Source organism: Caloenas nicobarica, chromosome 19 (genome assembly GCF_036013445.1).
Source record: "Caloenas nicobarica isolate bCalNic1 chromosome 19, bCalNic1.hap1, whole genome shotgun sequence".
NCBI lineage: Eukaryota > Metazoa > Chordata > Aves > Columbiformes > Columbidae > Caloenas > Caloenas nicobarica.
The window spans coordinates 425,917-452,525 of NC_088263.1; the positions used below are offsets into that span (position 1 = coordinate 425,917).

At 43.6% G+C, this 26,609-nt stretch overlaps 1 protein-coding gene across 4 annotated transcripts; it reads right to left on the reverse strand.

The window, feature by feature from the left end:
* Window positions 1-638: 638 nt before the first annotated feature.
* LOC135996407 (ankyrin repeat and MYND domain-containing protein 1-like) lies at window positions 639-26,223 on the reverse strand. Of its 4 annotated transcripts, XM_065648336.1 has the most exons (16): window positions 26,017-26,223; window positions 24,714-24,860; window positions 21,613-22,049; window positions 20,382-20,598; window positions 19,413-19,577; window positions 18,213-18,271; window positions 17,081-17,252; window positions 16,477-16,617; window positions 13,048-13,209; window positions 12,279-12,386; window positions 8,973-9,104; window positions 8,027-8,140; window positions 6,340-6,505; window positions 5,465-5,531; window positions 3,936-4,090; window positions 639-2,191 (listed from the first exon to the last, which is right to left on the reverse strand). In XM_065648336.1, the coding sequence occupies exons 1-16, from the start codon at window positions 26,137-26,139 to the stop codon at window positions 2,025-2,027; spliced, it is 2,532 nt and encodes an 843-aa protein (XP_065504408.1). In that variant the 5' UTR covers window positions 26,140-26,223; the 3' UTR covers window positions 639-2,024. The 4 variants fall into 4 exon arrangements, with proteins under 4 accessions (XP_065504408.1, XP_065504411.1, XP_065504409.1 ...); XM_065648339.1 differs by lacking the exon at window positions 26,017-26,223 and having other exon boundaries at window positions 21,613-21,760; window positions 24,714-24,829; XM_065648337.1 differs by lacking the exon at window positions 5,465-5,531 and having other exon boundaries at window positions 2,048-2,191.
* Window positions 26,224-26,609: the final 386 nt, after the last annotated feature.

A 26,609-nucleotide genomic window follows, 5' to 3' on the forward strand; every position in this document is an offset into this window, starting at 1 on the left:
CGTTGTGCCCTAAACATGACGGTTTTGACTCAAAAATGAGGATCTGGATGTTCAGAAGTCTGCTGGGTCGTCCGAGAGGGTTCATTTCCACAAGTAGCTTGGGGGTGACGCAGCCAGAACAGCAGCCCCAGAACCAGCCAAGTTCAGTACCTGAGCAGGTCGTGGGCCGTGCCCAGTGCTGGGGGCTGCCGGGGGGTCTGTCTCTCAGAGCAGGGGGTCCGGACGCTCTCGATTCTCTGTGGCCCGTGTGGTTTGGTGCTGTGGTGTCCAGGATGGGGGAGGTTCCAGCACAGGCCGCAGTCAGGAATCTCTTTGCTGCTCTGGAGGCGGCAGCAGCAGCGTCAGGATCACCACATGGTGGGAGTGAAACGTTGAAATAAACTTAACAACAGAGTCAATTATACTGTTTAGCATCATTCTTTATTTTATAAGCGCTGGGGATCATCTTCTGTAAGTGCTCCAACAACTGGATGCTATTGCATTGCTTATATTCACATAATTATTACATATGCCTTACGATTTCTGAAAATTTTGACATACATCTATACTAAGAAATAATCGATGATGTTAGTGATAATTGTTTAGTTTCTTACTTACGATACACCTATTATTAGTGAAATATAAGCTAAGCACTCTGCTTCTAAACAATAATCTTCTTAATCTTAATAATCAACTTAATCTTCTGTCTACCTCTTGTCATGCAGAAGGATCTAAAACTTGAAAAATATCCCGTTTTGCAGGTGGTCAGAAAGCATTTATCTCATGTCAATTGGTTAATGATGGGTATGTCTTTTAATCACAGTATACATGAATTTGGCAGCTTCTCTTCAAGAGGTTGTGCTGTGTATCCATTGCTTTGTATATTCTTTCATTATTGTTGTTGTTACTGTGGTGAGGGTTTTTATTTGTTTGGGTTTGGTTTGGTTTGCTTTTTTTTTCTTTTTCTGCTGTTCCATTGAACTGTTCTTACCTCAACCCCGGTTGCCTTTTGTTTCCCGATTCTCCTCCCGTCCCACTGGGTGAGCGTGTGGCTTTTGTTGGGGGCTGGGGGGGGCTGGGGCTCCGCTACCACGGGTGCAACAGTCACGCTGGTTTCTCAAGAAAAGATGAGCTACCCCAGGATGTCCTCTCAGCACTTCTTTGTGGGTGGGCCCCATTCCGCCCTGCTCTGTTGATCTGGAGGACTCTCAACCACATCAGTCTACACCTTTGCTTACCAGACCAGTCCACCACTTTCTCACGTGAATGTGGGTCATCATTTCCCTCCTATTATTCTTAGTCTCCTCAAGCTGGCCAGCCTGTGACTTTGTCAGATGGATTCCACCACTCCCTACCAGTCCTTGACCCCCTGTGGGGTCCTGTGGTTTTAAATTCAAACCACTGTCAGTGACACAGCTGCACAACAAGGTGCTGAACTTCAAGACCCATCCACTCCTCCTTAAGCCTTTCCACTTGGACCAAGGAGAAAACCATCTGGGCCCTCTTGACCTTAACCCTCAGAGCCCCGTAGTCACATTTTATATGCTTGGAGACTTTCCTGGCAGGATTGTCAGTGCCCACGTGGGCTAAATCAAGGGGTAACAGTCTAAGGGTTGAACAGTCCTCAGCAAACTCTCCCCAGGATCCCAGATCTGAGCCCCCCATGAAGCAAAAGAACTCCCCAGAGAGCAAGTTCAGTTGCCAAATGGGCCCTGTGCTTCCCACAGGAGGGAACAGTCGTAAAGAAGTTTAATAATGGGCAATATTGTTTTTTAAAACATATATGTAGCATTATACAATTAAAATCAATCTGAAGTTCACTATAATTCTAATTGAAAACATTTATTTAAATATGTAACACACACTGCTTTTTGATGGCATTATCGTCCTTGAGCTCATACGGTATCTTAGAGACATGCTTTGCGTTGAGTTTCTCAAAACACATCAAATTAGATCACTTAACTTTAGTAGAAGTGGAGTACAACACAGAAAGTCCAGTGGTAGTAAAACTTGTCCTCACAATAGTGGGAGCAACGTGAAACAAGTCAGTCCTTCTTCCTGTGCCGCTGTCTTCCACCAGTCCCAGCTTTACTCTTTCTTCCACCTCTTCTTTCATCTTTTCCTTCTCTTCCCTTTTCCCCCTTTTTGCCAGTGACATTCTTTTTCAATCCTGCCCTGCTCGCATCTGGAGCTGCTTGACTTGTACTCTTCTCTGGAAAAAAATAAAAATAAAAGGAAAACCAAACCCATCCATATTTCTTTGGCTGACCTTTGGTTTCTCTGGAATAATAAACTGGAAGCAGGCATAAGACTTGAGAAAGTTCCTATTTTGGCACAGTTTATCAAATATAACCTTACCAGACACAACTCTCAGGTAGCTGTGGCTCAACTATGAACCTCCTAGAGAACAATGACCACATATGGGAGTGCAAATGATACTTGTTTCTTCTCGTAAACCTATCTGAGAATTTATTAATCCTACAGTTAATACTATTAGTTACTTCAGGGCTAAAACACGGAGAGTTTTGCTCATAAGGTACAAAATAAATGTTAATCACATTTCTGTACAGTGAAAAGCACAGGAACCAGGAAACAGGGCAGAGGGCACCAGAGGCTCCCAGACCAACAGACTGAATTGCTCCAACTGGTCTGAGTCAGGGATTTTCGGGTCATTTTAAATTAAGGAAAACCATGGCAGAGAAAAAAAACAAATGGAACCAAAACAAAAAAAACCCAAAACAACAACAACAAAACCCACACCTTTCTACCTCAAAATTAACTGGAAAAGAAGGCACTACTTAAAAAGAAATTTGTTCATTGCTAAGAAAAAAATGTGTCTACAGAAAGACATTCACACTTGTTCTGAATTGAATTCACTGAATCTGAATTGAATAAAATTTGGAATTTGCCATACAGGAGAGGGATTACTACAAAAAGAAGCAGTGACTTACATAATGACTAGTTAACAACCTAGTATAACCCAGCTGTATCCCTAACACACTAAATTTTTAAAGACAAGGTAGTAAAATTCTGAATTCTAAATGAATGTAATTTTTGCATGTTTAAGTCTTTCAGTGTACAGCTGCCATATTACCCACCATTTGTCCTTGTAGTTTTATTTCTATTTTCTTTCTATTCTATTCTATTCTATTCTATTCCATTCCATTCCATTCCCTTCCACTCTACTCTACTCTACTCTACTCTATTCTATAATAGTGTGATTCTATTCAGAGCCCCATACTGGTCAGCATGTATGTCTCCAGTGGGACAGACCTCACTGTCCCCAACACACAAGGTTTTACATGTATTCCAATTTAAAAGCTCCATACCAGGCAGCCACTGCTTTTCAGCAGTTCTGTATCCATCTCCACACGTGACAGATTTCTCATTCAATCTGTGTGGGCATCGGATATAATTAAAATAGTATAATTTCTACCATGCTAGTCTTCTACTGCTATGTAGCGTGTGGTGTGTGTAACGTGGCTTCATTTTTAACAGCACAAGTGTGGTTTCCAAGAACCACAGTAGTTTCTTCCCAACAATTTAATGCATAAAAGTCAGAAATCTCATTGATTTATCTTCTAATATACACATAGCGATGATTAAGGAGTTTGTACAGAAAACTCCACTCTGCCTAGCTTCTGCGATCTAGTGTGATCCTTTGCCCTGCAATGTTGTCTATTGATGTCCATGGTAACTCATCTTAGAGTGTTTCCTTTGACCTGTACTCACCTTAAAGATTCTTCTCTCTTGAAACTGAGAGTAACGACACAGTAGCAGCTCTCCGAAAGCTGGTGGGTTTACAAAAAACACAGCTATTCGAGTGAATGAACTCAACCTTTTTATTCATATTCCTTCATAAAGCACATTTTACTGGTCCGTTACAAGGAAGACACATCCAGGTCAGTGCACACACACAGACCGCTGTGCTCACACAGCAACCACATGAGACTTACCCAGCGATCCCGAGCACTCCTGCCTGTGCCGCTCGTTCCAGGCGTTCCTTCTGCAAGTCTCACTGCAGGTGAAGACTTCGTGACAACGCGCGCACGGTAACAGCTGAACACCAACCGAACGGCCACACTGATAGCAGTATTTGAAGAATGGTAGTCTAGAGCAAAGGTGGTTGCAAAATGAAAGCACATTACTGTTTGTTTAGGGTTTTCCTCAAGCATGTTTGCAGATCACGGGAAAACTAAATCAAAATGGTTACAATATAGAAATAATATTAAACAACAAAGAAACAGGACACTGTAGTTTAGCACAGGAGTCTGTGAGGAACAGGCTGCACACCCGCTGCAAAACCAGCCCCAGAAAAGCCAAGTGTCCTAGTGACGAACATACCCAAGCCTTCACCAAACCAACAGCCACATGCTGCCATCGAGCAGTGACGCTCACTGTGTGCTTGACATTGGGTCTGGAGATGGCCATTTTCAAACTGAGAGGCAGACCAGACTATATATGGCCAGAGATAACAAAGGCATGCTGGCAAACCTAAAAAAGCCCTCACAGAATCCCCTGGAATGCTGCAGAGACAAACAGGGACACTCACAGACCACTGCACTGCAACAGTTATTCCAAAGTTGGAACATCAAACACAGAGTGCTTGGGCTGCCGTTTTCGGTGAGACTGGAAAGCTCAATGTCAGAGTGAAGTGCAAGCTGGGCTGTGTATTTACAGCCTTTTTAAAAGCATTTACAAATCCTTTCCCAATAGCTGGCAAGTTTCACTGAGGTTTCATCAGTCTCTGTGTGTCATCCCTGAGATCTATTTGTAAAATCTTTGTGTGCGACTTCAACCTTCCAGATTTTATTTTAGTTCACTTTCTGTTCTTCTGGCTATTTCTGCATCTTGTGCTATTATCGATCCATCTCAGTCCAACAAAAATGCTACCTCAAAATTACCGTCTTCAAAAGTGCCCCAGTACCTGACACCTGTGTTAGTTCCTCTGCAGTCGAACACTGAGACCAAGTTCAGAAGCCTGTGTGCATCCCGCAGGAGGAGAAACTGATGACAGAACTCAGTATCCTTGAGGCAAGTATTCCATTATTATTAAAACTTTTGTTAACACACAGTTCCAAGAATAACATCCAAATTATACAAGTTGTTCCTGCAATTTCTGGAGAATTGTAAGCCACAAAATTTGTGTGGGTCTATTTCTTATCATTTGCACGCTACTCAACGCTACTGATGTCATTAATCAGTTTAAAGCACAAGGACACACTGCGTCCCACGGGAAGACTGACTATTATGCAGGCTGTCATGGAAAAGTCTGGAGCTGAAAAGGAGTGATGTGATCAGAGCAGAGAAAGAAGCAAACTGCAGCTGGTAAGGCTGGATAGATGAGAGAGGAAAATTAGAAAGGAGAAAAATGGCACAGTGACAATAGTTTCAATGAGGAAAAAGAAAAAAAACAAAAAACCAACAGAGCGTAGTATTTTTGACTAAGAACAGACAATGCATCAGTGCAGTATCTCTGCCCTACCTCACTTCTTCCACACAAAGGCTCCCTCCTTTCTTCTTGGAAACACGTGTGTGAACGGCTGAATCCACTACACCAACAAAAGGGGCCAGAGGGGAAAACAAAAATCAGTATTCTCCACCTTCATTAAAAGACTGCTTGGCTCTGTCTACCGTATAAAATTTGAAGATACATAATAAAATGCATCTTCCACCAACAAGCTTCAGAAGCCAAGAAAAAAGGAGACAAGTTGCTACATCACAGCCAAGAGAAAGAAACCACACAGATAATTTACTTCCTGCTCCTGACAAGCCGCAGAGTCACAGGTGATGTTGAACTGCAAAGGTAACGATCTTATATTCAGGGTTCACTTCCCAAGTGAAACATCTTCTGCCCCAAAGTCTGGTGCTCGGGCACTTGGACGCTAAGCCTGATTTCATCACACGTTTGAACACTACTGAGAATGTAACTCAAATCATCTTAATTTGTGTATTCATTGTTGCTACTCTAACAGCAGAAGAGCATTAATATTATACAATGGGAGTAAGTTGCCATAAGGAATGAAAATACACTAGATGGCCACAGTCCTGCTAGATGTCCTGCTACCCACACCAAATACAAAGATGTAAAGAAAGAGGAGCGAGCTCCCTCAACCACTGCTTAACACATGGTAATGGATCTTGCACAGGGATTTACCAGGAAGCAGCTGACAGGCACTGAACTCAGATTTTCTTCACAATGTCTTCTCTGTTCTTGTTAATGTTTGTAGACACTCTGCACCTCCTTACCACATATGCAGGAGTTACCTTTTCAGACAGTAACACTGTAATGATAACGATAAATTCCCCGTCACAGCAGGTGAGCTTGTAATCTTGAGCTATTCTGAAACTTGAACTCACATTTCTTGGATCTTCTCAGCTTTTCTTGATCCCACTCTTTCTCTTTCAGGATGACACACTCACGGAGCTTCACTGTAATGTGTTCCAGCAGCGATCGGCGTGTTTGAAAAACCTCCTGCTCAGATGCTGACAGTATGTGGTACGGTGTGTGAGCAATTCTCGTGTCCTGCAACATACCATGAGATAATCCCTCAGTGTATGGGAACACTAACACACAAGTGTTTCAGAGTTAAAGCCAAGCTGTTCCAAAAGCACAGCGTCATCCCTGGTGGGTCCTGGTTTGGAGCTCAATCAGTGATACTGGGCACAGGACGTGTCCAGGTTAGACATTCAGGTTGTTCCATTTATCAGTTTGTTGAGTGGTCAACAACTAAACAATTTTCAAGTATTTGTTCAAGGGGGAACCATACAACCATCTGGGTTGGAAGAGACCTTTAAAGGTCATCTTGTCCAACCCCTGCAATGAGCAGGGACATCTTCAACTAGATCGGGTTGCTCAGAGCCCCGTCCAGCCCGGCCTTGAACGTCTCCTGTGGATGCTGACCTCATTTTGCAGAGCTCCTCCCCAGCACTTCTGGAAGCACCAAAGAATCTCTTGGAAATGAGCAGACAGTCAGAGGGCACGGATTGTGCATGGCTATGGTCCTCAATCCCCAAACTGCTTCCCTGTAGCAAGTGCCAGGAAGGAGAGTACAGACAAGAGTCTGGAGCAAGGCAGGAAGGTAAGTATGGTGATCAAGTTTGAGCTGTGATTACAGCTATAAATAGCTTAAGTTATTTTCCTGTTTGATGATCAGCTGTGGTTGCAAGCAAAGAAATCACAATTTAATGTCTACGCAGAAGATTGGTGTGAGATGCAAAACCCTCCTGAGCTCTAAGCAGGCTGCTCCATGAACAGGGTGCACTGTTACGTTTGTTCTTTTCAGAACAACTGTTTATACTCCAGAGGTCAGCAACCTGCTTATAATGTAAGCTTTCTTGTTAATAAGCTACCTATAAAAAAAAATCTTACATTAGTTCTGATTAGAAGTGTCACAGAATCCCAGGCCTTTAAAAAGTTTTTTAAACTAATATATCCAGAAAAAAGTTAGAAATTTATTAGTTATACTTCATAGTAAGATTCTTTTTATAAGGCATCAACAAGTGATTAAGGACGACTTTAGTAAGTCCACTTATTTATTTAGTAAATATATATATTTTAGTTATTTTATGTACAATATATAGTGTATAATACATAATTAATATTTTAATATATGTTTATTGAAATATATATTTAGAAAATCCATTATTTTAAAGTTTGATCAATAATGTCCTGTCATAGCTTACAACATACCATATAAGCCATAATAACTTCACCTGATTTGATTGTAGCCTCACAGAAACACATGTGACTTTTGGTTTTAATGCCTAGGTTTAAGATTACGGTTAACTCTTTCCAATCCAATTATGGATGGAATCTTTCTACAATGTGAGACAGGAAGGATTGTCTTCACAGGCAAAACTATTAGAGGTGTTCGGACTTAAGTGATTAATGCTTCTTCTGGTGCTGAACCAAGTCTCACAACAAATGAAGGGAAAAAGCAAATTTCCATGAAAGCTTCTGCAGAAGGCTTTAGACAATTAATAAGGACACAACAGGCCATGTATTTGAATGGATGTGAATGCACGGTACTTGCTGAAGTCATACCTGATAATATTTATAATAGGCATAGTCGACAGCTGTTCCCACAGCTTTTATCTGTCCTTCCCTAAGAGGAACTGGTGCAAGGATATCGGCGCCAGCTTCAAGCAGTTTATCAACCTGAAGAAAGCAAATCATTATACATCCAAGTAAAAAGAAAACCTTCCCAAAGAAACTGAGATCACACCACAGCTAAAGAGACAGGACTGGGCATCAGAGCCTAATCTCTATTTGTGAGACTATTCTGCGCACTGAACCACACATTTCTTTTGTCCCTTTGGAGCTGATGACAAACTGTCATATCTAAATATGTTTTGTAAGTAAAACCGTCTTGCATGCAGTTGCTATTTGTTTCTAGATATCTCCCAATCCTGCAGCAACAAATGAAGCCGGGACAACTAGCGAGGAAGGGGGAGAACAGAACCCAGTGGGGGAATCGGCTCCACCCCAGAGCCTCAGCTGCACCGTTCTCACCCCCCCTGAGATCAGCCCTGGGCTCCTGGGGTGAGGAGAGAAACCCAGATTTTCACAAGGCCAAACGCTGCCACTGACCTCATCAGAGATGAGAAAGTGCACTGTCATTGACCACTTCACAGTAACAACCAAACACAGCGTGCTTCTCTTCACACGGATGCCGATTGTGTTTATAAACAAAGCAACAGTCAGATTTGACTAGGTTGTGGGCACTACAAACATTCCATTTGACTTTAATGTAGTTTTTGCTCTTCTAGACAAAAAGGTTATCATCCTCTTTACTCAAACATGAATTTCCATACAAAACCTCTGGTCCTCGGGACAGAAACAAACAGCACTAGGAACAGACACAAATTAATTGTTCTGGGAAAAAAATAAGCTTACCCATTAAAGAGAAATGGGACTCGGTGCACCTGACAAAAATCACTGTTTTCCTGAAGCTTAAAAAACCCCCAACAAACACCAGATGTTGTCTCACCAACGCAATCCTCTGTGCTGCTGTTCTCTGCTGTTCGTATGCTGTGCTCACAGCTGCACACAGGGCACTTCTTACCGCTCCGCTTAATGGCAGATTGGGGTCAGCCCCATGTTCGAGGAGTTCAACCACCGCCTGCAAACGTGCACACGCAAATGTGACTAGTTACTGACTGGAGAAGCCGCTATGGACAGTTCTACAGTGTGAAAGTGAGACTCTATTCCAGATCAGTCAAGAATCAAGAGCTTCACAGTTTTCGCACAGCACACGTGGAGTATCTGCTGGTGTTTGTCATAGTTCAGTAGCACACAAAAGCTTAGACCACCAGACAGCAGTTTTCACTTCTTTTAGTGTGAGCAGCATCAAAGAGATGAGAAAGAAGTATGAAAATCACCTCGTCTGATTCATAAAGTGTATTTTAAAAAATGCTTTACCATAAAGATAATGATTAGATAGGTCGATCACTTAGAGCTTATTAGATCATTACTTCATCAGACATGAGCCTCTGAGAAGGTGGGAGAAGCAGGAGAAGTTGTTGGATATGGGACTTTTGATTTCATTCAGAATCATGACATTGAAACACTTTTGCCCAGAAAAATACCAAAACTGTCTTAAAAATTATGAAGACAGTGTAAGGAAAAAGGTTCACGTTCAAACACTTGATACAGAATCTATTTTATGTTGTACACAGTTGTAGCCATCTCTACCCTTTTTCCCCGAAAATAAGACCTACACCGAAAAGAAGCCCTAGCGTGATTTTACAGGATTGGTGAGGATGCTCGAAATACAAGCCCTACTCAAAAAATAAGCCCTAGTTACATTTCATAAAAAGGTCAATTTAAATACTGTCCAGGTAGCTACACATGTAAAAAAGTAAAATTAATTGGCAATAGAATGCAGCAGGACAGACAGACCCTTCACCAAGAAAAACAGACACCTCTAAAAGAATCGCACTCAAAAGACACCACGAGTCCCAAAACCATACAGGTTGGCGAATGCCAACACACACAGATCAGGAAAGGGCAGTTAGTCAAGAATTTGTCTTTGCAATGGCACCACAGTTAGAAATATCCCCAGAAGAATTCAAAGCATCACAACACTGGCTGGATGGTTCCTTCAGCAATGGGAACTGGCTCTAAGCAGATCAACAACACTGTCTAAGCTGGAAGATGCTGAACTTATTAAACGTGCACTTGCATTCAAGTCCTTTGTTGATGGCATTGACTTTTCTAAATACCAGGCTTCCAACGTGATTGCTATGGATGAAACTGCAGAGTTTTTGGGCCAAGGATCTCACACGACAGCCGATCAGCCGGGTGCCTCCTCAGTCTACATTCCCTCCACTGGTTATGAAAGTGCACGTGCTACTTGTATTTTGGCAATTCATCTGGATGGAAATAACGCCCCACTTCTAATCATTACTAAGAGCAAGAAGGGCAAGATTGAAAGTGTTTCAGGCAGTTATATTCTTGAAACTGAAAAAGGTGCACAGAAGCAGTTATAAGGAACCAGGTTGATTTAATGCTGCTGCTTGTTTTGCAAGGTTGCCAAAGAGCTCTGCTAGCCTGGGATCCAGCCAGCACACACCGCGCCAAGGACACGAAGAACTTACTTCAAGAGAGAAAAATGACCAAATAATGATTCCCGTGGGAATGACTGCCCATCTCCAGACTCTTGATATTGCAATAAACAAGCTCTTCAAGGACCATTTGTGCATGGAAATTAATGACTACATTGAAAATAGAATGGAGGGAAATCAGCGTGGAAGCTTTGTGAAGCCCGGACTGCCAGAGGTGGTGACCTGGGTGAAGATCATGGGATAAAATTACGGACGTTGAGTTGCCAAGACACTACGAGCAGGCAACATGGACAAGAGGTGCTCATTTAAGGAAAGCGCTATTGATAGACATGGGAAATTTGGGCCAATGTTTCTAAAGGAAATAGAATCGCAAGAAATTAATGATGGAATTCAGGCTTTGGAGAGTTCCAGAATGTGATGACATGACTATATTTGAATAAATATTGATTTTTTGTTCAAGAATAAATGTAGATTGTTGTTCATGGAAAAATAAGACATCCCCTGAAAATAAGCCCTAATGCATCTTTTGGAGCAAAAATTAATATAAGACCCTGTCTTATTTTTTGACAAATAGGGGTATTATAACCCCTTCCATAGTCCACACTCTAGCTCCATATTATATTGCATCCAGTTTTATTTTTATAGGTATTTGATACCCTTCCAGTGAAAGAAATATAATTAAAATAATGACAACACATCATACATATTTTCTGTTATGCTCTACTATTTATCCTATGTAAAGTATAAATTTTGTAGTGGTAGACCAAAAGGTAGAATGTTGATTTCATCAAAAATACTGAAAAAGGTTTCACCCTAGCCTTGCTCATGGCTGTGTTTCCAGGAGAATGCTTCTCTGGATTATTTGTGTGGTTTTGCGCTAGAGAAAAGTAAGCAGGGAAGCAGAAATCACACTCCAACCCTGGCCCTTTCAGCTGAACTACAGCCAGTCCTGCTTGCCCCCTTACAAGTGTTTTTGCCGTGGCCTTGAGCGCTGGCTGCACAAGAGCTGAGCTCCGTGGGAGCCAGGGGCCACTCTTACCCCTCCATTCTCCTGCTTTGCTTTCCACAAAGGTGAGTCAGGAGCCAGGACACACCGAGCTCTGTGCAGAGCACACACGTGCTTTATCAACCGCTTTGGCTGCGTATCTGCTCTTACCCCACGCTGGCTGCTGTGGACCTGCCCTTATGGGCCCAGTGTGGGCAGGAGGGCATCCTTTCCCTGCTTGGGAAGACAGACGCCAACTTTGCACACCAAATTCTACTGCATGAACTGTAAGCTTCGTCTGTGGAGCACTGAACCTCATTACAACCAAATCCCTCCTAAGACTGATCATTAAGCTTTTCATAGAGTAACATACTTCTGCCATCAACGGCTACACTTTTGTCTTATGCCCAGAAGCAAGTGGTTTAGTGTTTGGCTGGTTTGCTCTGGGCAGGGAGGCAGCCTGTAAGAATATTCTTGTGATTCATAAAACGAACACAGTTTTCCAAGTGCCAGTCCCTCCTGAGTTCTACCCACATATTTCTGGTTACCTCACGCTATAGTCCTTCAGGATTCTTCTAGTCCAGCTCATGAAACATCCATAGGTTTGAAAGAAAAGAACTTTATTATTTTCACTGAAAATGTAAGATTGCAAGCACTACTCATTATGCAGTTTGGCTGTCATCAGAGAAGCAGACCTGAACAGAGAAGTACACCTGAAAAAATGAAAGTACTTAAAGATGCTCACCAAGTCATTCCCACTGGCAATTGCTAAGGAAAGTGGTGAATGGCCACTCCACAAGGTGTTTGGATTTGCCTGATGCATTAAAAGGAGGCGGATAACATCTCTGGCATGCTTTGTAGGGAAGTGTGATGGAAAAAGGTAGAATTAGATAATAATAAAGTTAACTTTTTAATATTAAATGTAATTATAATAGTTTAATCAATAAAATGAACAGCATAAACCACATTCAAACCTTTCACCTAAACTATGACGGTAGAGTAAAAATATACACTCACTTTCTCATGACTGAGAATGCCAAGCACAGTGCTGTTATACATGAAACCTCTTCGCAACCTGGTTATCAGATCTCACTAATCCTGCCACCAGAGGGAACAGGTAGGTCTCTTCTCTCAAATACCTTTCTCCAACTGTATTCATCCCGAATCTAGAAGAATCTTACTATAGTACAAAATCAAATGCTAAAACTGAGACTGTACAACTTCAAATTGGCCTTGTGGATGACTAAGTTAAGGGCCAATTAACCAATGGAAACTTGACTAAAGGAGTTTCTCTTGTCAAGCAGAACTCCAAAGATTTAAGAAATCATTCTTCCTCAAGTTCTAATAGCTCATTAATCAGTACAATGCTAATAATTCAGTAGAAAATAATTATATTTCTGGTATTCAATCAGCTCCATAGACAGTGACGAAATGTCTTCACTGCCCAGTTACGTCATTTGAGATTAGCTTAGAACTCCTCGCTATAAGCAGAGCCTCAGGTGCTGTGATCTTACCTCACTGTTATCCTCTCTTTCACATGCAATGTGCAATGCGCTCCTTCCACCTTCTTCAGGGACAGGACCGCTATAGGAGGAAAAGTACTCTCGTGGTGGTCCTGCTTCATTTTTCAGTTGCAAAGTGACACCACCTGTCAAGTTGGCTTCTCTGGCTTGGGGCTGAGGAATCGAAGTGAAATGATGTGCACATTTACAACATGGCTTAAGGACAAGTTAACAGAAAATAAACTTGCCTGGTCAATCATGAACGAGACTTGTTCAGCCCCACAAAAAAAAACAGCCACCCTTTTTCTACTTTCTTCTCTACATTCAGGTCTTATCTGCCAGACTGCTTTCGCACTGCACAGTTTAATAACACCACTGGAGAAGTCTAGGCAAGACAAATTTGAGAGACAGATGTTCATAACTTTTACTGGGCCAAATAACACAGTGTAGGGAGTAGGAGAGAAGCAGCAGCTTTCAGGCACAAAGGGGCTGCCTTGAGTCAAGCTCATTCACATCATTCACTTAAGGTCTATGAATATAGGGCCACCAGATCAATACATAAATCAAAAGTGATATTTGAGAAAGTAAATCTTGCCTACACTGTGACTGGGCATTCTGTAACTACATAGTGTTGATAAATAGCTATTAAGTTATCCTGTTTACTACTTAAGGACAAAGTACTATAACACAAACTGACAAAGCCATCTCAATCCCCGTCATGCAGATATTCACTCCTTGTCATAACAAATTTTATCAGTCTAGTCACATAAGCAAACTCCTTTTTTAAGTGACTGGGACCTGTTGGGATGCCAAGGAGGTGCCAATGCCATTGCAGGCCACTCTGGTTACCTCTGAATGGTCATGGCAAGCAGGAGAAGTATCTGAAGAATTTCTTTGCATTTCTGGCAAAATGGAAGGAAGAACCAGGGAACTACAAGCTGGTCAACCTCACTTCAGCCTACAGGAAACTGAAGGAAAAATCTCTAAGAAGCCATAATCTCCAACCACACTACAGATAAGAAGGTGACTGGAAGCAGTCAGCAAGTATTTGCAAAGGAGAAATCATGCAGGGATGGCTGGGCCCAAAGAGTTGTGGTGAAAGGAGTTCACTCCAGTTGGGGGCCAGTTGCAAGTTTTGTTCCCCAGGGCTCAGTACTGGGGCCCGGTCTGTTTAGTCTCTTTGTCAATGATCTGGATGAGGGGATCGAGTGCATCCTCAGTATGTTTGCAGATGACACCAAGTTGGGTGGGAGTGTTGATCTGCTGGAGGGTGGGAAGGCCATACAGAGGGATCTAGACCAGCTGGATCGATGGGCTGAGGCCAATTGTCTGAGGTTCAACAAGGGCAAGTGCCACGTCCTGCACTTGGGTCACAACAACCCCATGAACGCTGCAGGCTCAGGGAAGAGCGGCTGGAAAGTGCCCGGCAGAAAAGGACCTGGGCCCTGAACATGAGCCAGCGTGTGCCCAGGTGGCCAAGAGGCCACCAGCATCCTGGCTTGTATCAGCAATAGTGTGGCCAGCAGGACTAGGAAAGTGATCGTCCCATTTTACTTGCCACTGGTGAGGCCCCGCGTTGAATACTGTGTTCAGTTTTGGGCCCCTCGCTATAGAAAAGACATTGAGGAGATGGTGCTGGAGAGAGTTCAGAGAAGGGTGATGAGGCTGGTGAGGGGCTGGAGCACAAGTCTGATGGGAACGGCTGAGGGACCTGGAGGGGTCAGCCTGGAGAACAGGAGCTGAGGGGAGACCTTCTGATCTCTGAACTGCCTGAAAGGAGCTTGGAGCCAGGGGGGGTGTTGGTCTCTTCTCCCAAGTAGCAAGTGGTAGGATAAGAGGAAATGGCCTCAAGCTGTACTAGGGAAGGTTCAGATTGTATCATATATGAGGAAAAATTTCCTCACAGAAAGGGTCGTGAAGCATTGGAACAGGCTGCCCAGGGCCGTGGTGGAGTCACCAGCCCTGGACGTGTCTAAAAGACGTACAGATGAGGCCCTTAGGAACATGGTTTAGTGCCAGAGTTAGGTTATGGTTGGACTTGATGATCTTAAAGGTGTCTTCGAACCAAAATGATTCTATGATTCCCTGCCTGACAAGCATGATAGCCTTCTAAAATATGGAAAAGCAGTGACTGGTTTTTTACATTGACTTTAGCAAGGCTTTCAACACTGTCTCCCAAAACATCCTCATAGACAAGCTGAAGCAGTATGGACTAGACAACTGGGCAGTGAGGTGGATCATGGGTTGTGATCAGCAGCACGCAATCCAGCTGTGCTGTACCCCTGGGGCAGATACAGGCGCCAATACTATTTAACATGGTATTTACTGACCTCAGTGCTAGGACAGAGTGCACCCTCAGCAAGTACACAGACGATTCAAAACTGGTAAGAGTGGTGTAGTGCACAACACGGTTGTGCTGCTTTTCAGAGGGACCTGGGCAGGCTGAAGAACTAGGCGGAGGACTCTTATTAAATTCAACAAAAGGAAATTGTTGTATTCCTCCACTGCACCTAGGGAGGAATAGCTCCAGGCACCAGCACCTGTTGGTGGCTGACCAGAGGGAAAAAACCTTCCAGAAGAGGTCCTGGTGGACAAGTTGAACATAAAGCACCTGTGCACCTTCACAGCAAAGAAGGTCAGCATGGGCTGCATTAGGAGAAGTGTTGCCACTGGAACACATTGTCCAGAGAAGTTGTGGAGTCTCTACCCTTGGAGTTACTCACCACTCAATTGGACTAGATCCTGAGTGACCTGCTAGAATTGATCCTGCTTTGGGCAGGCCCATTGTACTACGCAACCTTCAGATGTCCCTTCCAATCTTTCAGCTGTTCTGTGACTACATGATCTTGCTAATGCAACTTAATTTCTCAGGTAATAAATGCCAGAAAAAGTAGGTATTGCTGGTATAGCTCCATCATCAGTAGAGAATTATCATTAAAAATGGTAACTCTAACTCTAAGGTGCTACACGAACAAAAAGGTCTATAGCTCGTCCTTCTGCAACCTGGAGGCACAGCAAGTGCTGCAGCAATCTGGCAGAGAAAGCCTGGGTTCAAAGAAAAGAGAAATAAGGAGAAAAAAAAAAAAAAAAGAAGTAGTATTAGGCCAGCTCCACAGAGATGAAACAAGCAAGTCCCATCACAGACACACTGTTCCTGAAGTCATATCTTCAGGCATTTGTACCGGACTACACACAAGAGACTTCTAAACTCTGCCATATAAAAAGCATTATAGCAAAATGTTCTGGGGCACCAGAACGTATGTTTACCACAAGCCAATACTATAGACCTCAATTGACTTTTTTTTTTTTTTTAAGTTCTTTTGGTGGAATACAAAGATTTCACTGTGAAATCAAGCAGGCAGGAATCTCAACTCCCTGCTTAGGTCCTGTGCAATCTGAATTTCAAAGGCTGAAGGAAGATGAGCTCAAAAACCAACATACCTTGTCTGGGCCATATATCTCATTTCCATCTTCTGCCCTCGCATTAAGATCCGGGGCAGAATGCAGGAGGTGCTGTGTTATCTGGATCCCCTCCTGCCCAGGAATTGAGACAGCTATGTGGAGAGGAGTTAACCCCCCTAACTGGAAACACAAACACTGCATTAAGACTCCTGTTTATCACAAGCAGCACTTAAACAGTGTGACACATTTTTTCAAAGAATAGTCCAAGTTCAGTCTTCCCACATGCCATGTCTCACAAACAGTCACCATAAATACAGAGCCTATAGGACTGCAGAACACTAAACGTCCCAGACACTAAGCCTACTAAATATCACAACAGCTATTACCAATTTGAGGAGCAGCTTCACAAGTATTCCCCAGCCACTCACAAGCCTGGCAACTATGAAACATAATGAGAAATAAATACTTGGAGAGTAAGGAGCTTTGACTTCTTTCTATTAAAAAAAATATGTTTGAACAGGATAATTGCTTTAAACAGCTTTCTGGCCATTCTAAAGCTGATTCTGACAAGCAGTATATTTTACAACAGGGCACTGAAGCTGCAGTACACATCTAGAATCACACGTTATGAATCCAGTAAAACCTTGGATGGAAGCCGTACGTCACTCCTGGCTCCCCTTTCCAAGAGGAGTTTCACTGCTTCTGCATCTGCAGCTTTAACAGCAAAGAACAGAAGGTGTGGTGGGACCCAGGATGCGTTGGGATCTGCACCTCGATGAAGCAGCAGTTGGATTGTTTCCCATCTCTTCTGTCTTCTAGAATTGACATGGAAAATACCAGAATAACTTATTAGCACCTTCCAAGAAAACTCTAAGAGCTTGTGGACCGAAATGACTCTCAGGTTATAGACATGAAAACTGTAACTTAGCAGAGGGAAGACACAGCAGCCTTCAGGGACACATCACAACTGCCCTACAGCACCCACGCAACAACATGATGACCTGGGAGGGGACAGAATAGCTGGTGTATCCCAGCAGTGTATCAGCAGTCCCTGTGGTCATGAAAAGCTCTTGCGTGGAAACAGACAAAGACAGGCAAGGTTCTCTGCGTCTCCACCAGTCACTCATGAGGAGGACGTGTCACGAAGGTGAAATGTAATGGTTGAAGGCGAGAAGGCCAACCAGGAATTTTCAGTTTAGGAGTTTTAAGATATCAAAATGACCTGCACTACCATAAAACCCAACACAGAAATTTCGCCATCTTTGGTGACTGCTCTGTAAGCAAAGCAAAGCAAAAAGCAAAAAGCAAAACTTCCTTTCCAAAGATCCACAAAGGCAAAACAGCTGGACTACATTTCAGCTGACACTGAATAGACAGCTGCAGAAAACAACACGCAAGTTCATATGTAGTCAAGACTTCAAGAAATAAAGCTAATGTGTTCTCCTTCCTCATGTCTACACTACACTGCAAGCGTCCATTGCACACTGAGCAGCTTTTCACACTCCGCTAACAAGAAATCTTGTCTTGTTCAAGCATCGTGTCCTTTGCTTGAAATACATTTTTCAACTGCAATCTCTGCCACTGCTGCCATGAGTGACATTCGAGTGTATAAACAATGAGCGGCTTCTACTGACAGGAAAACAAGATTTGCCCAGTTAAACAAATAGATAAATCTTTCCCTGCAATGGATGCACATTTCTGTGAAATACTGTTACTTTCTTTATACAAAAAGGTTTCTGAGAGTTGGTCTCCCATTCCTAGTGTGTGAGACTTACTCTGAGATTGCACCTTCAGCCACATCAACTGTTTCGGAGGATTCTGATTGTTCATTCCACTTAAAGATTTAAAAAAAAGGAAGAGGTTACAAAAATTTTTTAAAAAATCTTTTTCCAAAGCACAACTCAGCATAGTAATACAGCAGAACAGTAAAACAGTACAGCACATAATGATAATGGAATTTTGTTAACAACTGGTAGGGAAATAATTTAGAAGTAATTTGTAACTAAGGTTGGTTTGTTGTTTGCTTTTTTTAAAAAAAAGCCTCTGAAAAGAATGGAATATTTTTCTTCTTCAGTTTCCATGGTGTCTAAAACATGTTTAGAACGGTTAAAAGATTCTTCCAGTATACTTCACACAGCTTAAAAGAAAAAAAAATGCTGAAATAGAACAAGACACTGATTTTCAACCTGCATTAGCTTGCACAAGAATCTGGAACTAGGATTACAATGCTGATGTTTCCAAATCCAGATGCATATTCAAAGTGAAAGCAACGTACGTTTACCTTGTGGAATTTCAGAGACTGTGACGGACACAAACCAACGCAGAAAGATCCCCTCTCTATTCCTAGTTACCTCATGTTACCTACAACATGAGAGGTAATAGCTCCACATTGATTTTCTGTGCATTTTGGAGCAGCTGCTGTCTCTCACTCTCCATCTCCCTTTCACATAAAAGTCTCGCAACTTCAGCAATGAGCGACCAACTGAACATGCTCTTGGAACTCGAACAGCAACTCCAGAGCAACCAAGGATTATTTGGTACTTGATTTCCAACAGGTTTCTTCAAGGCATGGGCCACTATCTGTCCAGCCTCATGTGACAGTCTCAGCAGTTCCCTTCCATTTCTAGGCTCCACTGAAACATTTCAAAGGCCACACAGTTCCTGCTCAGACCCCTTTTTTATCTGTTTTCACATGCCGGTTGATGATTTCTGATACTCCTGCTTTAATTTTCTTTCCCATTCCCAGGTTTGTACTCCTATGAAATGTTTATCTTGCTCCTACACAGGAAGTTCAGAGCCTGGTCCTTTGAGTTGGGAGTCAGCAGTGAGAGGAGAGATTATTCTGCATCCTCAGTGTGCAAAATACACAAAAGTTCTGACTTTTTCCTAGGGAGTATACACAGTAAACTTAAAAAGCAAGTTTACAGGAAATAATACATTATGATTCTGTCATTTTAGATTATAAGTAAACGAACCTTGTAACCGTGCAAGCTCCTCTCAGCAATATTACCCTTAAAAGACTCTTCTGGATAAAAAAGAATAAAGCACATGGAGAGGGCAGATAATCCTTCATCACTGCACTTATTCACATCAGCTCCACTATCAAGAAGAAGATTGACAACGTCATTGTGGGAGTGAACCTGTAGAGGGGAAACACATACTGCACATATATGCAGACATTTCCAGCTTTTGACATAGAAAGAGTTGACAACACAGTTTTAAAGTGGTGATGCTCTACACTGTTCAGCTAATTCCAATTTATATTCCCCACAAAATAGAAACACAATACTGAACCATGTCTTGCAGGGTTCAAAACATGCATTTTTCAGCTGTTTTTTAACTACTGGATTTCACAGGAATTCAGTGCAGATTCACGCACAAAAAGAGACCAAAGTGACTGAGATGGCTACAGGAGAAATACAGTGTTCTAAACTATCATCTGGGTTTTGCTGGCCAGTTAGAATGAATGCCAAGGACTGAGGCAGCTGAAAAGGGTGTGAAGAAATAGGGAAGGGGGGGCAGAATGTCATCCCCTTCTACAGAAATGGAATCTGTGCATGCAGAGTTTCTGGCCACTGCCACTTTCCACCAAAAACAAAACAATTCTGTCTGACTCTGATTTCAACTAGAAGAAAAAATAGTAAAGGCACAGTCACATCCAAGAACACAGATCTAGTCCACTGCATAATCATAACCTGAAATTAAACCTGGCACTTGAGATAATCTCTAATATTTACTGAACAATTTCTTTTAGGTTATTTATTTACCTCGGGGTTTGGCAGGATACCCGTCATTACAGATACTACTCATGCCACATCGCTTTTCTGTTTTCCCTGTTTACTGAACATTCCTTTCATACTATATAATGAAATAAGAGAAAAATTTAAGCCAGCCTACTATACCAGGAATTTTCTCATTGTGTGGTAAAGAGTCAAGAGTCTTACAGCAGCAGCAGCAAGTGCTGTGTATCCATGTTTGTCAGCGATGTCTGGGTGAACGAGCCCACTCCTCAGAATCACATAGACCCCCTCATAGTCTCCTCTTGCCGCCTTCTTTATTAGTTGCTCTGAGGCAAGTTCCTTGGGGCCTGGAGGCCCATAAGTACCGCGGACTCCACTGAGAATGAGGTTGACATCTGAAGTGAAGCCCACTTGACAGCACCTAGAAAAGGAGAAAAAAATATGGCACATTTAAGCAGCTAGGTACTCTCAGACCACTACAGCAGTTAAAGAAAAAACAGATCAAGAATAAAATATGTTGGTGAGCAAGATGGGAAAATAAAGCCAGCTATAATTTTAAGAACTATTTCAGATAGTGCAAGCTTGCTTAAATCAATGACAGAAAGGCAAACCAGTGTACGGGGTGCTGGCAGCAGCATAGAGATGTTGGCTACAGAGGAATTAACACATTGCCCGACCATCAAACACCTACTAAAATGACAAAATTTAACTACCACGTGTTTCTACGAACCAATTTATCATGCACACTCATGACATCTGTTTATGATTTAGTTTACATCATCTGCTTTAAATATTACTATAAAATACGCGTACATAGCTTGTGTTCCTATCAAAAAAGCACACAAGGAAATACTCTGTGGGCCCAAAGAGTAGCTCCACATGCAAGGACTAAGCTACATAAAAACTGCCATGCAGTTGGCATTTCTACTAGCTGTAGACTTGCTGCAGTCTGTTTTGCATGGCCTTGAACGAGAACAAGAGTCAAGACAACCAAAAAAAGGTATCATTGGCCAGATTTTCAGTGCTTTCAACAATCTGGCACTATGCTTCTCCATATTTCTACCTCTATGCAAGACACTACACTCTCAGAACACGGAAGGTCAGAAGAGGTCTCTCCAGCCCTTGCCTCCTAACTCCTTTCAAAACTGCACTTCCAAAAACTCTGACATGCTAATGAGTAATGAGACTATTTTTATACGTATAACCAGGATAAAACTGATGTTTAACTTAAAGGCATAACATTTGTGAACTGAGAGATTAATATGTTGCTTTTTACTTTTTAAAAAAATCCTTATTGGCAACTTGTAATCTCAAAGCCATAAAAAACAATCTGGAGTGCAGCTTTTATCCTGCAACATAAATTTAAAAATAATGAACATCCATGGATAATAATTTCTAAAAATCCATACATAATAAAAAAATCATCAATAGTTACCTGTGCTTATAAACATGCACCTGCATTCTAACCAGTAGAGGGGTCACATTTGCAACAGGCCAAGGGTCTTCCTCAGGCAGCTTTGGGGTGTTCTGAAAATACCGAGCATCACACTCTTCCAAGAAGGAGCGACTCAAAGTGAGATGATCTGTGTTACGAGAATATGCAAAGACTCCTTCAGGAAAAATATCCTTATCATCAAAAGGGAGATGTTTATAGCTACGGAGAAACAGGTCTTCCTCAACCGAAATATGCTGCTTCTGAGAATTGTCATCAATGTATCTGTAGTGTGCTGGATAATCCAAGAGAGAAAAATAACCAGGTACTTCAGTACATAGTTTAATTAAATGATCCCTGAGCCACAAGCCAACGTCCTGACTGCCATCGGGATAGCTCTCAATCCCCGGTCCAAATCGCTCATCGGATTTGTACAGCCCCTTAAGAAACAAGTACACTCATTAGTATCAATCAGAGATCAAACAATTTGTACAATTAAAGTCTGGTTTCTATTTAAACGAATCTGGCTGGTTCTGGCCTTACTGGTCCAATTCCCACTGAGAGCGACAACTGCTGAAGCCAAACTGAACAGCAAACCCTTCACATTCACTTTGGTCCATTTAATAGCAAACACAAACCTTCTAGCACAAGAACAGTGGAAGGCCCTAAACTTAACTACAGAGAGATGTAATGTTTAGATGAAACTTCCTGATGGTTTCAGGGTGTGAGGAAGATTTTATTTTAATTTTATTATCTGACCAGTTTTAGATTCGTGCTGGGTCAGATGGGATAGAGTTAATTTTCACAGGAAGCTGGGAGGGGGCACAGCCGGGACACTGGACCCAAAGTAGCCAAAGGGATATTCAACACCATATGACATCCTGCTCAGTGCAGAGTGGGGGAGCTCGCAGGGGAGGAACTCATTGCTTGGGCAGTTGTTCTGGGCTGGAGCAGTTTTTGTTCTCTAGGATGGGCAGTGCAGCACAACCATGTTCGGCCTCAAGCTGCTGTCCGATCCCTGTTGTTCTGGGACAGGGTCAGGTTCAGCAAAAGCGCATACAAGCACGAGCTGCAGTCTGGTGTTCGTGATCGCTGCCAGAGGGATCGCTACTCAGAGATGGACTGTGCGCCAGTGTTGCCACGTGGTAAGCAATTACATCGTGTATCCCTCCTTTTGTATATTCTTTAATTGTTATGATTGTCTCAGTATCAAATAAAGCTCTACGGGACAGGAGATTGGGTCTTCCTATAAGAGTATCTAGTTCGGTAGGTAAGGCATGAGCATTACCAAATCTAAGCAGGCTCATGCATATCTGGATCACACATATGATTCAATACAGGTCCACACTGAGCTACCACAACCTCAAACCAGCTATTTGAAGCAAAAATGAGCAACTTCACATTGAGCTGTTTAGCTACAAAGGAGAAGGAGAAGGAGAAGGAGAAGGAGAAAGAGAAGGAGAAGGAGAAGGAGAAGAAGAAAAGCGCAACCACTGGCAAGAATAGAATTCTGAGTATGATTATGATCTGAAGCTTCTCTATTTTTCCCCTAGCTTTAGATTACACATCATATACTGAAATTAAAGCTCTCCTAAATCCATAATTAGTGCCATGTTATCAGCATTCAGCAAGAATGCTATGTTCTTGTAGATCACCTCCTCAATGCAAAGACTGTTATGTTGTTTCTCTATCTGTTTTTGTTTATTCTATGAATTGCAGAGGTACCCAGAGATCAGTAGGAATAGGTGGGCAGTGTGCCCCTATCCTTGGGACTTTTCAAATATAACTTCTAAGAAAACAAAGGACTGCAAGCTCCTAGAAAACAACATTTCTGGCTTCTACTAGCAACATCAGGTCTCAATATGACATAAATCAGACAACTAGCTACACTGACATTTCAGATTTCTGTCTGTCTCCACAGTTTCTTTAATAAATTGAATATTCTTCCAGTTTAATATTGCTGGCATCCTAACATGACTCTTGAGAGTACTGTCTAACTAATAAGCTCTTCACCAAAGAAGAAGAATAAATACTGAAATCTTATACATCCAATACTAGGAGAAACTTTTCCAGACATCAGATTTTTAGTTCTGGACAGATGCTATCACATCACAGAGCTGGAAGGAGGATCCAGGGAATTCCCGGCCTGTCAGTCTGAGCTCGGTGCTGGGGAAGGTCGTGGAACAGATCATCCTGAGTGCCATCCTGTGGCACACACAGGACAACCACGGGTTTGTGAAAGGCAGGTCCTGCTTGACTAACACGATCTCCTTCCATGATAAGATGACTTCCCTAGTGGATGAAGGAAAGCCTGTGGATGTTGTCTACCCAGATTTTAGTAAAGTCTTTGACACCATTTCCTGGAGAACCTTGCTGCTCATGGCTTGGACGCACGTACCGTTCGCTGGGTAAAAACCCGGCTCGACGGCCAGCCCCAAAGGGTTGTAGTGAATGGAGTCAAATTCAGCTGGCAGCCGGTCACGAGTGGTGTCCCCAGGATTCAGTATTGGGGCCACTTCTGTTTAATATCTGAGGGGAGATGTTATCACTCTTTACATCGACCTTGAAGGAGGTTGTAACGAGGTGGGTGTCAGTCTCTTTTCTCTAGTGACAAGCAACACAACAACAGGAAACAGCGGAAGTTGCACGAGGGGAGGTTCAAATTGGATAGTAGGAAAAATTTCTTCACAGAAAGGGCTGTCGGGCATTGGAATAGGCTGCCTGGGGAGGTGGTGGAGTTGCCATCCCTGGAGGGGTTTAAAAGATGTGTAGATGTGGTGCTTGGGGGCATGGTTTAGTGTTGGCAGTGTCGAGTTTACGGTTGGACTTGATGATCTTAGGGGTTTTTTCTAACCTAAATGATTCTATAGTGCTATGATAATCTCCTTCTATATTTCCCCATGCAAAAGTTGAGTACAGCAGAAGCGAAGCCATTGCAAATAGTGCCCTAACTCATTGGAGATCAAAGTACGAGAATTTTACTCCAAAGAACCGAAACACTAAGGAAGCTGCTGGAAAAAACCCCACACTCACATTCTCCTGTACCTATGCTGACTTTGAAAGGCAAGGAAATCACAGTATTAGCACAGCATTTTTCCGGTTACCTGAAATTTTCTGCCATCGTTCCATTCCAGGGTCCCATAGCCTTCTACATGTCCAAGATAAAGACCTCCTGTGAATTTGGAACCATCTGGCCAGTAGCAACTTCCCTTCCCGTGGCGGTGGCCCATAAAGAACTGTCCCACATATCTCTGTAATCCACAAAAGAGGACAAGACAAGAAGAATTATATCACTGACTGAAAAGAAAAAAGTGAAACAGCCTCCTCACTGCAACACAACAGGACTAATAAGGTGCGGGAAAGTGACACATGGAGAAGGTGAATCTGTTAACAGTTAAGACAGTGAGACTGGCCATTTTAGTCCATTTTAGTCATGGGCTTCAAAACTCAGACAGCATTTTTCCCATTTCTCTAGCAGCTCTTCCATCATGTAGCAATCAGTAGTTCACAGTATGTCAGCACATGGATCTCAGCGTTCATATGCCTGGACACATTGCCAAATGATGCAGCCTAAACCAAAATCTACACAGCCCAACAGCTTTCATAAAGGCCTGTATGCCAACAGACATTTAGCATTCTGCATTCAGAACAAAAGGGAAATCAGCAGAACCACGCAGCCCTCAACTGTCAGGTGCAAGTGAACTGACTGGATATTAAACTTCTACACACTCCTTGCTTAAAAGATAAATATATTGCTACTCCAAAGCCGGCACTGTTACCTTTCAGTAGAAAGCACTGACAACATTTCGTATCCTAAACACAGTGCTGGACTGCACGAAAGCGGCAGATGTGAGCCAGAACTCGTCCATAACCCCCTCTCCTCAGTGAACAAACCCTCAGCTTCCGACCCGCTGCCCTGACTGTTCTGGACTGAAATTTGACCAATTGTCCTGGACTTCAGTCACAAACACTTCAAGGTGCTCACTATTTCTAAGCAAAACCAGACATTTGGAAGATATTTTACATAACCAAAGTTCGATAATTCAAAAAAGCCCCACTTAAATCAAAATCTCACTGCCTCGCTCCAGTGGAAGCAGTGACCCTGGGTCAGCAGCTGGGCTGGACAGGATGATCTCCAGAGGTCCCTTCCAACGCCAACCAGTCCATGATTCTGTGATAGTACACCTTCTGGGACATTAAAAATAATAATAAAATTTACAGCCTTGCCACAAACCTGGGGTTTTGTGGCATAAAAGGAATGACTGCCCTCACCGTAAAGAAAAAAAAAAAGGAACGCGATGGTGGCAACAGCAACAGAGGATCGCACTGGAGCGGCAGAGCCGAGGCTCCTCCGCCCGCCCGTCCCGCCGGGCTCAGGCCCCGGCCCAGCCCCCGGAGCAGCGTTACCTCGCGGGGCTCCGGCCCCCGGCACAGGCCCTGCCCGGGGCAGCGGCCGCAGCCGCCCGCTCTCGCCGCCGCTCTGCCCCCAGCCGCCGGCCGACTGGACACTCGCCCGGCGCCGACCGCCATGGCAGCCCCACGGGCGCTGCTCGGGGCCCGGCCGGCGGGACGCGAGGCCCCGTGTCGCCGGGCGGCGCGTTGCCGTGGGCAGCCCGGCGGGCCCGCCCGGAGCGGGGCGGGGAGGGCGGCCCCGGCGGCCCCGGGGAGGGCACAGGCTCCCCCGCGCCGGCCCGCCCCGCCCTGCCCAGCCGGGCTGTGCTGAACCCGCAGCGGGGCCAGAGGCGCGTCCGCCCCGCTGCTCTCGGGGCGCTGCGGGCTCCTCACAGCCGTGGGCGGCAGAGGCCGCTCCCCACGGGCAGGATCCTCGGGCGTGCGGCCGGCCCGGCGGGACAGCGAGTCGGCTCCTGGGCCCGGCCCTGCTCCCCTGCTCCCCGCCAGCCGCTGCCAGCGCCTGTGGCGGGTGCTCAGCCGGCGCTTGTCCCTCTGCTCTGCTCCTCTCGCAGGGCTCCTGGCCAGCTCGCTCAACCTCATCCGTCATA

Coding starts and splice junctions, on each gene's coding strand:
- LOC135996407 (XM_065648336.1), bottom strand. CDS start 26,139: ATGGCGGTCGGCGCCGGGCGAGTGTCCAGTCGGCCGGCGGCTGGGGGC. Junction 22,050..24,713: donor ACGATGGCAGAAAATTTCAG/GTAACCGGAAAA, acceptor TTGTTTCTTAAG/GGGCTGTACAAATCCGATGA. Junction 16,618..17,080: donor ACGTACGGCTTCCATCCAAG/GTTTTACTGGAT, acceptor TTGTGTTTCCAG/TTAGGGGGGTTAACTCCTCT.